Here is a 12,966-nt window from a genome sequence, read left to right on the forward strand (position 1 = left end):
TCATAGTACGCCATTAATATTTCAAATTAATGTCTTAGTATAGTATGCCATGAAAAGTAATAGTGTAGTATGGCATAAAATGCCATAGGAAATGGCATAAAAACTGTCACAGTATAGAATGCCATTGAAATATAAAAAGTCATAGTTTAGCATGCCATAAAAAATGTCAAAAAGTTATAGTATAGTTGTAATAAAAATGTTCTCTCACCTTGGCCTCCACTTGGATACGGTCGTAGCTTACCAACGAGGCCTCCGCTGCATCTCCCTTTCAGAAGCATTGTAATCCAGTTGAAGGGCAAGATGTATGCATTGGGTTGAGTCTGTCGACAAATCAGAGGCTGACGCCCCATTCATACCAGCCAACATTTAGGTTTAAAAATACGAGAGGGTGGTACATAAATATATCACCAGATTAATTTATATTTTATTTAATATTATGACATCATCAACATCAATCACAGAAACAGATATCAATTAATAACATTTATTTCATGATTAAATATTAATAAGTTTGCCTATGTATGCATTTGCTTCTCAGTTAATGTGTTGTTGTTGAATGCTTGTTGTTTAATGCAATTTTGGTCACTTTCCTGGTGACTATCAGATATAAATGGAAACTGCTCAGTCCAACTCTGCTTTAATCTGCAGGTGTATTTAGATTGTTTTAAGCGGAACACTGCCTGCTTTGCCATTTTGACAACAGTTAAGCTAAGGCTGCTTTCAGACCGGAAAACAGCGAGCCGGCGATTTTTCTGCAGGGTTGTGCGGCAATGGGAGTGTTACTTAAATGGCTCATTTGTGTAACGTCCTGTTGTGTTGTGTTCTTTAACCCCCCAATGTAGCACAAGACTTTATATTTCACAGTTACTGTTTTCCGTCAGATCATTTATAGATCAGGACGTTCCCGACCGCACTTGAATGCAGCTCCAGTGCTTTGTGTAACATCTGAATGTCCGCAAACTACAAACTCCTGGGCAGTTCAGTGCTTGTGTTTGGTGTTTTAAAACTTTCTTGTGGTAAATCTCTAGAGCAGTCTCTAAAGACGTGTTTTTCTAAATCTACACATACTCTTTTAGTCACAAGTCGAGCCGAGCTAAATGATTTGCTAAGGAGGAGAGCTGAATTCATATTGCACAGAGTGAGGCAAAATTATTATTTCAATGGTTGCAAACCAAGCAAATTGCTGGCTCTGAAATTAAAACAAAGTGAGTCCAGAACTACTATCAATAGCATCCGCACAGACCGAGGTATCTCAACAAATCCTAAAGATATCAACGCCCCTTTTCAATCCTTTTATTCAAAGTTGTCCTCCTGCAATCCAGATCTGACACAGTCCCAGGAGTTCCTAAAGAGCTAAATCTGCCTCTTCTTGACCCAGAAGAGGCAGAAGAACAGGGTCAAACTATAACGTTAGAGGAACTTAAATCAGCATTAAAAACCGTTAAAAAAGGGAAAACGCTGGGGTTTGATGGAATTCCATCAGAACTTCTTCCACAGTACTTTGACATATTAGGACCTATCATTTTACAAGCTTTAACCTCGGCCATAGAGATGGGTACTTTTCACCAACAAACCAACACTGCGTCCGAGGGGCCGTTGGCCTTCATTTTGGCTGATTTGACGTGTTGAATCAGAAGGCGGGCACTGCCGGCAGTCGGACTCAAATGACCAATCTGATTGGAAGAGGGCTAACCCGGAAACGAGGAGCAGGTTGAGCGATAATAGAGTCTCTCAAAATCTGACGAAAATCTTTTAAACTGACCTTTGTCGATCTGAAATGAAGACAGATTCAATAAGCTGCTGGTTTTCATTTTTGTGCGACAATACAGATTAGCGCCGCCTGCTGTTATGGAGATGTATTACGTCTCGTTGCTTTGGTGTGTTCCGAGGCACTTTTTTGACCAACTCGGGGAGACTGATCAGTCCAACTACCTTTTCTGTCGAGGGTCGACCGTCTGGTCGGTGTGTCTGGACCTTTTATATGCGAATCCCACGGCCATAGTCTCAACCAATGGCTTGCATTCTCAGCCGTTTCCCATCGAGCGGGGCTCTTGACAGGGATGCCCGCTCTCCCTCATGCAATTTGCGATCTCTCTTGAACGGTTAGCCCAAGCCAATAGCAGCTCAATATCATTATTTGCGGATGATTTTTTTGTTGTACATCTCTGATCTTGAGGACTCTATTCCAAAAATTCTTAAGATCTTCAACGAATTTGGCTCAATCTCCGGCTATAAAATCAATTGGGATAAATCTAATCTTTTATTGAACAACAGGCATGTGATATCAGCTATTAGTGGTACAATACCATCTCAAAGCAAAATTACATATTTGGGCATCATCATACATGCATCACTACAGCGAGTGGTCCAGGACAACTATGACACTATATTAAGTAATGTTCAAAGGGATCTGGCTAGTTGGACTGTACTGCCGGCACCAGGATTGCTGTTGTTAAAATGAACATAGTTCCCCGTGTGAATTTTTTAAGTTCAATGATCCCCCTACCCCTACCAGTTAATTTATGGAAGAAAGTTCATACTTTAATTTGGCAATATATTTGGAACAATTAACACTCCTAAGCTATACCGCACACCGCCTTCACGTTCTAAAATCGTCTCCAACTTTAAATCGCCTCTCAACTACAGGCCCTCAGAGTGTGGATGGACCCCTCATCTATAGTTTCATGGAGAGGAATAGAGCAATCTAGGTACCGTCGGGTCCCATCGGTTATTTATTGGGGATAACAGATTATATGGGAGAATCCGTGTTGGTGAGAGTTCCAAATTTCCCCAATTTTTTTTATTTGGCTTCTTGACACGTAAATGGGCAGAAAGTGATATCAGAAGAAAAGGAGCCTCAGAGGAGGAGGGCCTCTTATGGACACAGGACCTGTTAACACTGCAAACTGAAGCAGTAATGTGCAGGCCCTCTGTTTTCACCTGATCACCAAGGCCTACAACAACCTGTTTCAAAAGCCAAAAGTCTTGTTCACTATTGTTCTGTGTGATTTTAATACAAATCTGAGATTCAATTTCCATATTTATTTTTGTATATATGGTCATATAACTCATTTATACATTCAGGTGACACCACTGTAGGAAACATATTGTGACAGCCCAAATGTCCTGGAAAGATGTATATAACATGATTGTGCATTACATTGAGGTTATACATGCAGTATTCAAAAAGGAGACCAGGCGAACCGAAAATGGGAAAAATAGCTTAGACCTCAGGGGGTTAAAAAAAAGCCATTGTGTAGTATGCCATAACAATGTCATAGTAAAGTAGGTCATAAAAATGTTATAGTATATCCTAAAAAGTCACACAAAAAAAGAGTTGCCAGGTAGTTCATTTGGTAGAATGCACACCCATATGTTGAGGTTCATTCCTCGTCGCAGAGGCCTAGTGTTCGACTCTGACCTTCGGCAATTTCTTGCGTGTCTTCCCCTTCTCTCTCCTCTAAGCTGTAGGCAAAAATGCCCAAAAAATTTTCTTAAAAATGTTAAACGTTAAAATGTTAAAAAGTCATAGTATAGTATGTCAAGAAAAAGTCATGAAAAAAATCATAGTATAGTATGTTGAAAAAGTCATAGTATGTTGAAAAAGTCATAGTATAGTATGTCAAAGAATCATGAAAAAGTCATAGTATGGTATGTCGAAAAAAGTTAAAGCGTAGTATGTCAAAGAATCATAAAAAAAGTCATAGTATAGTATGTCAAGTCTTAAAAAGGTCATAGTATAGTATGGCGAAAAAAAGTCATAAAAAAGTCATAGTATAGTATGTCGAAAAGAAAGTTATACTATAGTATGTCGAAAAAAAGTCACTAAAAAGTCAGAATGGTATGACTAAAAAGTAATTAAAAAGTCGTATTTTGAAAAAAAAGTCATAGTATAGTATGTCAAAGAATCATGAAAAAGTCATAGTATGGTATGTCGAAAAAAGTTAAAGCGTAGTATGTCCAAAGAATCATAAAAAAGTCATAGTATAGTATGTCAAGTCTTAAAAAGGTCATTATATTGCTATATGAAAAAAAAGTCATAAAAAGTCATAGTATAGTATGTCGAAAAAAAAGTCAACTAAAAAGTCAGAATAGTATGACTAAAAGTAATTAAAAGTCGTATTTTTAAAAAAAAAGTCTTAGTATATATATGTCAAAAAAGAGTCATTAAAAGGTCATAGTATAGTATGTAGAAAAAAAGTCATATAGTATGTCAGTCATAAAAAATCATGTATAGTATCCAAAAATGTCATAGTATGTCAAAAGTCATAAAACAGTCATGTATAGTATGTCGAAAAAAAGTCATAGTATAGCAGGTCAAAAAAGTCATTAAAAAGACATAGTATATCAACTATAAACTTTACAATAAAAATAGTTGGTTGAAAAGTTCATTGATAGTGCAAAAAGTCATAGTATAGTATGTTGAAAAAGGTCATAGTATAGCAGGTCAAAAAAAGTAATTAAAAAGTCATAGTATAGTATGTCGACTATATACTGTACATAAAAAAAGTCGTTGAAAGGTCATAGTATAGTATGTCGAAAAGTCATAGTATAGTATGTCAAGAAAAAGTCATGAAAAAATCATAGTATAGTATGTTGAAAAAGTCATGATAGTATGTCGAAAAAGTCATAGTATAGTATGTTGAAAAGAATCATGAAAAAGTCATAGTATGGTATGTTGAAAAAAGTAAAAGCGTATGTCAAAGAATCATAAAAAAGTCATAGTATAGTATGTTGAAAAGAATCATGAAAAAGTCATAGTATGGTATGTCGAAAAAAGTTAAAGCATAGTATGTCAAAGAATCATAAAAAAAGTCATAGTATAGTATGTCAAGTCTTAAAAAGGTCATAGTATAGTATGGCGAAAAAAAGTCATAGTATGTCAAAAAAGTCATAGTATAGTATGTCGAAAAGAAAGTTATACTATAGTATGTCGAAAAAAAGTCACTAAAAAGTCAGAATAGTATGACGAAAAAGTAATTAAAAAGTCGTATTTCGAAAAAAAAGTCATAGTATAGTATGTCGAAAAAAGTCATTAAAAGGTCATAGTATAGTATGTAGAAAAAAAGTCATATTATAGTATGTCAGTCATAAAAAAGTCATGTATAGTATGTCAAAAAAAGTCATAGTATGTCAAAAGTCATAAAACAGTCATGTATAGTATGTCGAAAAAAAGTCATAGTATAGCAGGTCAAAAAAAGTCATTAAAAAGTCATAGTATATCAACTATAAACTTTACATAAAAAAAGTCGTTGAAAGGTCATAGTATAGTATGTCGAAAAGTCATAGTATAGTATGTTGAAAAAGGTCATAGTATAGCAGGTCAAAAAAAGTAATTAAAAAGTCATAGGTATAAGTATTATGTGAAAAAAATTAAAAGTCATATTATAGTATGTTGAAAAAAGTCATAGTATACGAAAAAAAGTCATTTAAAAAGTCATAGTATAGTATGTTGAAAAGTCTTAAAAAAGTCATAGTATAGTATGTCGAAAAAAGTCATAGTATAGTATGTCCAAAAAGTCATAGTATAGTATGCGAAAAAAATCATAAAAAAGTCATAGTATAGTATGTCCCAAAAAGTCATAGTAATCGAAAAGGGTTAATGGTGTGCTGAAGAGTGGAAATCTCAACCTCCAATCTTCATTTTTTCTCTAGACATTTATCTCACTGAGCTATTTCTGAAGCACACAATGTATTGGTCCAGCATTGTATTTATTGTTCACATTCCTGAAGACAAAAAAAATCATAGTATAGTATGTTGAAAAAAAGTCATTAAAAAGTCATAGTATAGTATGTTGAAAAAAAGTCATTAAAAAGTCATAGTATAGTATGTTGAAAAAAAGTCATTAAAAGGTCATAGTATAGTATGTTGAAAAAAGTCATTAAAAGGTCATAGTTTAGTATATCTGAAAAGTCATTAAAAAGTCATAGTATAGTATGTTGAAAAAAACGATCAAGCGTAAGTTTATGATTATTTTTTAATGAAAAGAATCATAAAAAAGTCAGGCTATGTTTAAGTTGAACCCACAACCTCAATTCTACATTTTATCTCAGCAGTTTAGCACACTGAGCTATTTGTGAAGGTTGTAAAGTATTGGTTCGGTTGTTGTATTTATTGTTCACATTACCGGAACCCAAAAAGTCATTGTATAGTATGTCGAAAAAGTCATAAAAAGCTATACTATAGTATACGGAAAAAAGTCTTTAAAAAAGTCATTGTATAGTATGTCGAAGAGAAGAATGCATCAGAAAGTCCTAATATAGTGTGTTGAAAAGTCTTAAAACAGTCATTTGAGTCCATGAAAAGCATATAAATATCAATTCATTATTATAGTATGTAATATATGTCAAAAAAAGTCCATAAAGGTCTTTGTATAGTATGTTGAAAAGAAAGTCATAGTATAGTATGGAAAAAGTCATAGTAATATATATGTGTAAAGAAAACGCAAAAAAGTCATAGTATGGTATGTTGAAAAAGTACAAGCGCGATGTCAAAGAATCATAAAAAAGTCATAGTATAGTATGTTGAAAAGAATCATGAAAAAGTCATAGTATGGTATGTCGAAAAAAGTTAAAGCATAGTATGTCAAAGAATCATAAAAAAAGTCATAGTATAGTATGTCAAGTCTTAAAAAGGTCATAGTATAGTATGGCGAAAAAAAGTCATAGTATGTCAAAAAAGTCATAGTATAGTATGTCGAAAAGAAAGTTATACTATAGTATGTCGAAAAAAAGTCACTAAAAAGTCAGAATAGTATGACGAAAAAGTAATTAAAAAGTCGTATTTCGAAAAAAAAGTCATAGTATAGTATGTCGAAAAAAGTCATTAAAAGGTCATAGTATAGTATGTAGAAAAAAAGTCATATTATAGTATGTCAGTCATAAAAAAGTCATGTATAGTATGTCAAAAAAAGTCATAGTATGTCAAAAGTCATAAAACAGTCATGTATAGTATGTCGAAAAAAAGTCATAGTATAGCAGGTCAAAAAAAGTCATTAAAAAGTCATAGTATAGTATGTCGACTATAAACTTTACATAAAAAAAGTCGTTGAAAGGTCATAGTATAGTATGTCGAAAAGTCATAGTATAGTATGTTGAAAAAGGTCATAGTATAGCAGGTCAAAAAAAGTAATTAAAAAGTCATAGTATAGTATGTCGAAAAAAGTAATTAAAAAGTCATATTATAGTATGTTGAAAAAAGTCATAGTATGTCGAAAAAAAGTCATTTAAAAGTCATAGTATAGTATGTTGAAAAGTCTTAAAAAAGTCATAGTATAGTATGTCGAAAAAAGTCATAGTATAGTATGTCCAAAAAAGTCATAGTATAGTATGTCGAAAAAAATCATAAAAAAAGTCATAGTATAGTATGTCCAAAAAAGTCATAGTATATCGAAAAGGTTAATGGTGTGCTGAAGAGTGGAAATCTCAACCTCCAATCTTCATTTTTTCTCTAGACATTTATCTCACTGAGCTATTTCTGAAGCACACAATGTATTGGTCCAGCATTGTATTTATTGTTCACATTCCTGAAGACAAAAAAAATCATAGTATAGTATGTTGAAAAAAAGTCATTAAAAAGTCATAGTATAGTATGTTGAAAAAAAGTCATTAAAAAGTCATAGTATAGTATGTTGAAAAAAGTCATTAAAAGGTCATAGTATAGTATGTTGAAAAAAGTCATTAAAAGGTCATAGTTTAGTATATCTGAAAAGTCATTAAAAAGTCATAGTATAGTATGTTGAAAAACGTCAAAGCGTAGTTTATGATTATTTTTTTAATGAAAAGAATCATAAAAAAGTCAGGCTATGTTTAAGTTGAACCCACAACCTCAATTCTACATTTTATCTCAGCAGTTTAGCACACTGAGCTATTTGTGAAGGTTGTAAAGTATTGGTTCGGTGTTGTATTTATTGTTCACATTACTGAAGCCAAAAAAAGTCATTGTATAGTATGTCGAAAAAGTCATAAAAAAGTCATAGTATAGTATGTCGAAAAAGTCTTTAAAAAAGTCATTGTATAGTATGTCGAAAGAATGCATCAGAAAGTCCTAGTATAGTGTGTTGAAAAGTCTTAAAACAGTCATAGTATAGTATGTCGAAAAAGTCATAAAGTCTTTGTATAGTATGTTGAAAGAAAGTCATAGTATAGTATGTCGAAAAAAAGTCACAGTATAGTATGTTGAAAAGATTAATAAAAAGTCATAGTATGCTGAAGAGTTGAACCCTCATCCTCCAATCTTAATTTTTTTCTCTAGACATTTATCTCACTGAGCTATTTCTGAAGCACACAATGTATTGGTCCGGCATTGTATTTATTGTTCACATTCCTGTGATGAATATGATAATGAAAAGTCATAGTATGCTGAAGAGTTGAACCCTCATCCTCCAATCTTAATTGTTTTCTCTAGACATTTATCTCACTGAGCTATTTCTGAAGCACACAATGTATTGGTCCGGCGTTGTATTTATTGTTCACATTCCTGTGATGAATATGATAATGAAAAGTCATGGTATGTTGAAGAGTTGAAACCTCAACCTCCATTCTTCTACCTTATTTTCAGCAGCTTATCTCACTGAGCTATTTGTGATGCTCCCCATGTTTTGGTCCGGCATTGTATTTATTGTTCACATTACTGAAGACAAAAAGAGTCATAGTATAGTATGTTGAAAAAAAGTCATTAAAAAGTCATAGTATAGTATGTTGAAAAAAGTCATTAAAAGGTCATAGTTTAGTATATCGAAAAAGTCATTAAAAAGTCATAGTATAGTATGTTGAAAAAGTCTTTAAAAGGTCATAGTATAGTATGTTGAAAAAAGTCATTAAAAGGTCATAGTTTAGTATATCGAAAAAGTCATTAAAAAGTCATAGTATAGTATGTTGAAAAAAGTCTTTAAAAGGTCATAGTATAGTATGTTGAAAAAAGTCATTAAAAGGTCATAGTTTAGTATATTTGAAAAAGTCATTAAAAAGTCATAGTATAGTATGTTGAAAAAAGTCAAAGCGTAGTTTATGATTATTTTTTTAATGAAAAGAATCATAAAAAAGTCAGGCTATGTTTAAGTTGAACCCACAACCTCAAAGCTACATTTTATCTCTAGCAGTTTAGCACACTGAGCTATTTGTGAAGCTTGTAAAGTATTGGTTCGGTGTTGTATTTATTGTTCAAATTACTGAAGCCAAAAAAAGTCATTGTATAGTATGTCGAAAAAGTCATAAAAAAAGTCAATAGTAAAATAGTATGAAAAAAAAAAAAAAAAAAAAAAAAAAAAAAAAAAAAAAAAAATCATAAAAAAAAAAAAAAAAGTCAGTGAGTATAGTATGTCAACAATACATAAAAAAGTCATAGTGTTCTATGTCATAAAAAGTCATAAAGAAGTCGTAGGCTATGTCATAAAGTCATAAAAAAGTAATAGTATAGTAAGTCATAAAAACTCATAGTAAATATAGTATAGTCATTAAAAAGTCACAAAAAAGTCATAGTATAGCATGACATAAAAAGTCATAAAAACATCATAGTATAGCATGTCTTGAAAAGAGCGGCCGGGTAGCTCAGTTGCTAGAACGCGTACCCATATGTTGAGGTTCATTCCTCATTGCAGAGGCCTAGGGTTCGATTCTGACATTCTGCAATTTCCTGCATGTCTTCCCCCTCTCTCTCCCCTTTCATGTATAAGCTGCATTAAAGGTGTAAATGCCCAAAAAATAACCTTAAAAAAGTATTAGTATAGTATGTCATAAAAAGTCATAGTATGTCATAAAAACACTAATTAGAATCAGAAAAGGTTTTATTGCCACAATAGGTACACTTGGTAAAAGGTGCATACATAAACAAACACATTAAACATTAATATGAAAAACAATAAATACAGAAAAACCCATAAATGCATACAAAATAAGTTGAAGAAGAAATAGGCTGAAGTTATAATATATTATGTCATAAATAAGTCATAGAATAGTATGTCATAAAAAGTCATATGTCATAAAAAGTTATAGTATGTCATAAAAAAGTCATAGTATAATATGTCATAAAAAGTCATAAAGAAGTCATAGAATAGTATGTAAAAAATTCATAAAAAAGTCGTATGTCGTAAAAAGCTTCATAAAAAGTCATAGTCATATCTTATGTAATAAAAAAGTCGTAGTATAGTATGCACTTAAAAAGATCATAGTTTATTATGCCATAAAAATGTCATTAAAAAGTGAAAGTATAGTATAGCATAAACATGTCATAAAAGTTTTATACAAATTAAATTTTTTATTTTATAAAAGCATCATAAAGTAATAGTATAGTATGTCATAAAAATGGCCATTAAAAAAGTCATAGTACATTATTATACAGTATATTAAACATTTTTATTTTCTTATCAAAAGTACAGTACCAGTTTGAATGAACACTTTTGTATTGCACTGTAAACAATATTATTATAATAGTTTCTCAAGTGCCCCACCCCCACTCCCAATGTTAAACAGGTGATTATGGCCCTGGTTTCAGTGGTTGACTGTCTTCAACATGTTTCCTCAGCAGCCTCTCTGAGGTCCCAGGATTGTCCCTACAGTGGAGCAGAGCTGTCCTGTCTGGACCCACGCTGGCTTCACGACTTTCCCCAAAGACCCTGCTGCCAGTGTCACCTGGTGCCTGGACACACCTGTGGTAGGTTGTGGATCAGATTAAAGAGATTTTATAATACAGCTATAGCCAATCAAACAACTGATGTCTATAAGGAAAGCATTGTAACTTCAATGGTATACTGTAGAGTGGCCTTATTGTTCCTTTAGACTAGGAGGAGATGGCGTGTGGGTGAATTTCCATTGGTGTAAAGTTGTATATGTGTGTGCGATGTTCAGGTCCAGTCCACCTGATCCCACCTCTGTACTGTGATGAAAGCTGCAGTCTGGGCCGCAGCCTGAACAACAGTCCTTTCCAGTCCCAGATGAGCCTCAGTGACGGGTGAGGAACTGTATGCTCACAGGGCTTAAAGTAGCGTGCGGCCGTGATGGAAAAAATAAAATAAAATTGGAAACTTGCATGCGGTTTATTATTTTCGAGTCAATTGATTTCACCTACCAGTCATATGAGAAGAACGCAGCTCTAGCTAACTAACGCAGGGCTTAAAGTAATCGGGCCTGGTGCCCGATTTCTGGCGTATGACTATTAAAAAGTAAATAAATAAAAAAGTCAACATGGGATTTGTTTTTTGATGCGCTGGATTTAGCCAATCATCAAACTTCCACCTACAAATGAAACGAGTTCTAGCCAATCAGATGCAAAGTAGGGCGGGTCTTTGCCGAAAAGCGAGAGTGGTGTGGTCTCCGTGGTAACGCGGCTAAAAAAAATGGAAGCAAAGTTTATCAAACTTGGAGCATGTAGATAGTTGAGAAAGGAGTTAAAACAAATGGCGCTGGACATGAATAGAGGACAAGAGGAAAAGGGTGGAAACGGGAAGCCGTTTAGCACTTGGTGTGTCAAATTGAGGGAGCCGGGTGCTTACTTCTGCAGCGCATGTTCAAGGAAGATACTGTATGGCAGCAGCGGTAAGAAAGTGCTTGCTAGTCATTAGATGCTGGTCACAAAGCTTTGGTCCGTGCACTCTGTCATACGAGTACGTTACCGGCAACGACGGCTACCGTTACCGCTGCGACTGCGCCTTCACTGACCGACCGTGTTTGTGATACAAACAATACGTGACTGTGTTGCACGTTCATAGTGGAACACGATTTGTCATTAACGATGGCCGCTGTGTAAAAGCTATCAGCTAAACTGCTTTCAAAGCTGTCTTGGCATCGCAATTATTATAAATAACGGCTAGTTAAATACTTTACATCTTTTTTTTAACATAATTAATTACAATGATTCATTGTGTAATAATTCTTTATGTTCTACAAAGTAAATTCTTTCTAAAATTTTTTATTCAAAATTTTATTAAGAATTTTTTTTTTTTTTTTTTTTTAGGACTTTAACTGTTTTGCCAATTAAATTAACTTTAATGAGTGCATATTGATGATTGCATAATCCAATTACCGTCATGTAAACAAAGGCATGCCTTTGCAAGGTAAATAAGTTACGGCTTACATAGTGTATGGCTCAACATATAGAAGATGATTCCTGTAGCGCAACTGGTCCCAACTGCATTATATATTATACTGTATACAACATGTAAAGTAAGGAGCGTACTTGTGTTCATACACTGAGAATAAAATATACATAAAATAACTTCACACAATGTTATTACCCATTAGCTATTCTTTGCTACACTTACAGTAAACCTGGTAACTGCAGGTTCTCACTCATGGTTCTGTAAACATAATTTAATGGGGTTAATTAGATTCTTTGAAGCGCTGAGAAAAAACATTTTGGCATTTTGGACCACAGGGTGTGGCTGCGAACAGATTCATGAGAATAATAACCACAGTGTTCTTTATTACGCTCACCAGAAATGCACATCAGGATGAGGAGGGCACCCGGATGCAGATGGGAGGACACCCAGAGTCTGTCTGCACAGAGGCTGGTGGGATGAGAGGGAGTTTAGAGCTTGCAGAGTGTTTTGGGCTGCCTCACTGCCATGCTGAACATGCAGGGAGACTGGAGGTGGAAGAAGAAGAGGGGGATGAAGAGGAAGGGTGCAAGTCAAGGGAAAATTCACCTGAGAGGTCCAGACAGCGAAACCGTGAAGCTGTGACAGATGCACTTCTTCCCAAACAGCACTCAAGTCAGGAAGGTGAGCTGACATATTGCTCTCATACACAAGACCAGAAACCTATGAATATTCTTGATTAATTATGCATAATTTCCATTTTCTAGACACAAAACTGCACACACATTTCTACTGAGTCCCTTGCTCATAACCCCCCTGGATATTAATCCGTTTTCCTCATGAGTGTTAGGCTAGGTGTGTTAAGACACTCCCTTGGCATTTCAAATTAATTGCCTCAAAGCAAACTGCTAAATGATCCACGTATTCTTTAGAG

At 33.9% G+C, this 12,966-nt stretch overlaps 1 protein-coding gene across 3 annotated transcripts in view; it reads left to right on the forward strand.

The window, feature by feature from the left end:
- The window catches only part of LOC120554126 (tumor necrosis factor receptor superfamily member 19-like), a 31,281-nt gene that overhangs the window by 16,162 nt on the left and 2,153 nt on the right, over positions 1 to 12,966 (forward strand). For 2 of the 3 annotated variants that reach the window (XM_039792753.1, XM_039792769.1), the window contains exons 7-9: positions 10,523 to 10,651; positions 10,846 to 10,948; positions 12,433 to 12,716. In XM_039792753.1, coding sequence (XP_039648687.1) covers positions 10,523 to 10,651; positions 10,846 to 10,948; positions 12,433 to 12,716 — 516 coding nt within the window. The remainder of the gene's footprint in view (positions 1 to 10,522; positions 10,652 to 10,845; positions 10,949 to 12,432; positions 12,717 to 12,966) is intronic. The other variant, XM_039792760.1, reaches the window with a different exon arrangement.

Source organism: Perca fluviatilis, chromosome 2 (assembly GCF_010015445.1).
Source record: "Perca fluviatilis chromosome 2, GENO_Pfluv_1.0, whole genome shotgun sequence".
Taxonomy (NCBI): Eukaryota; Metazoa; Chordata; class Actinopteri; order Perciformes; family Percidae; genus Perca; species Perca fluviatilis.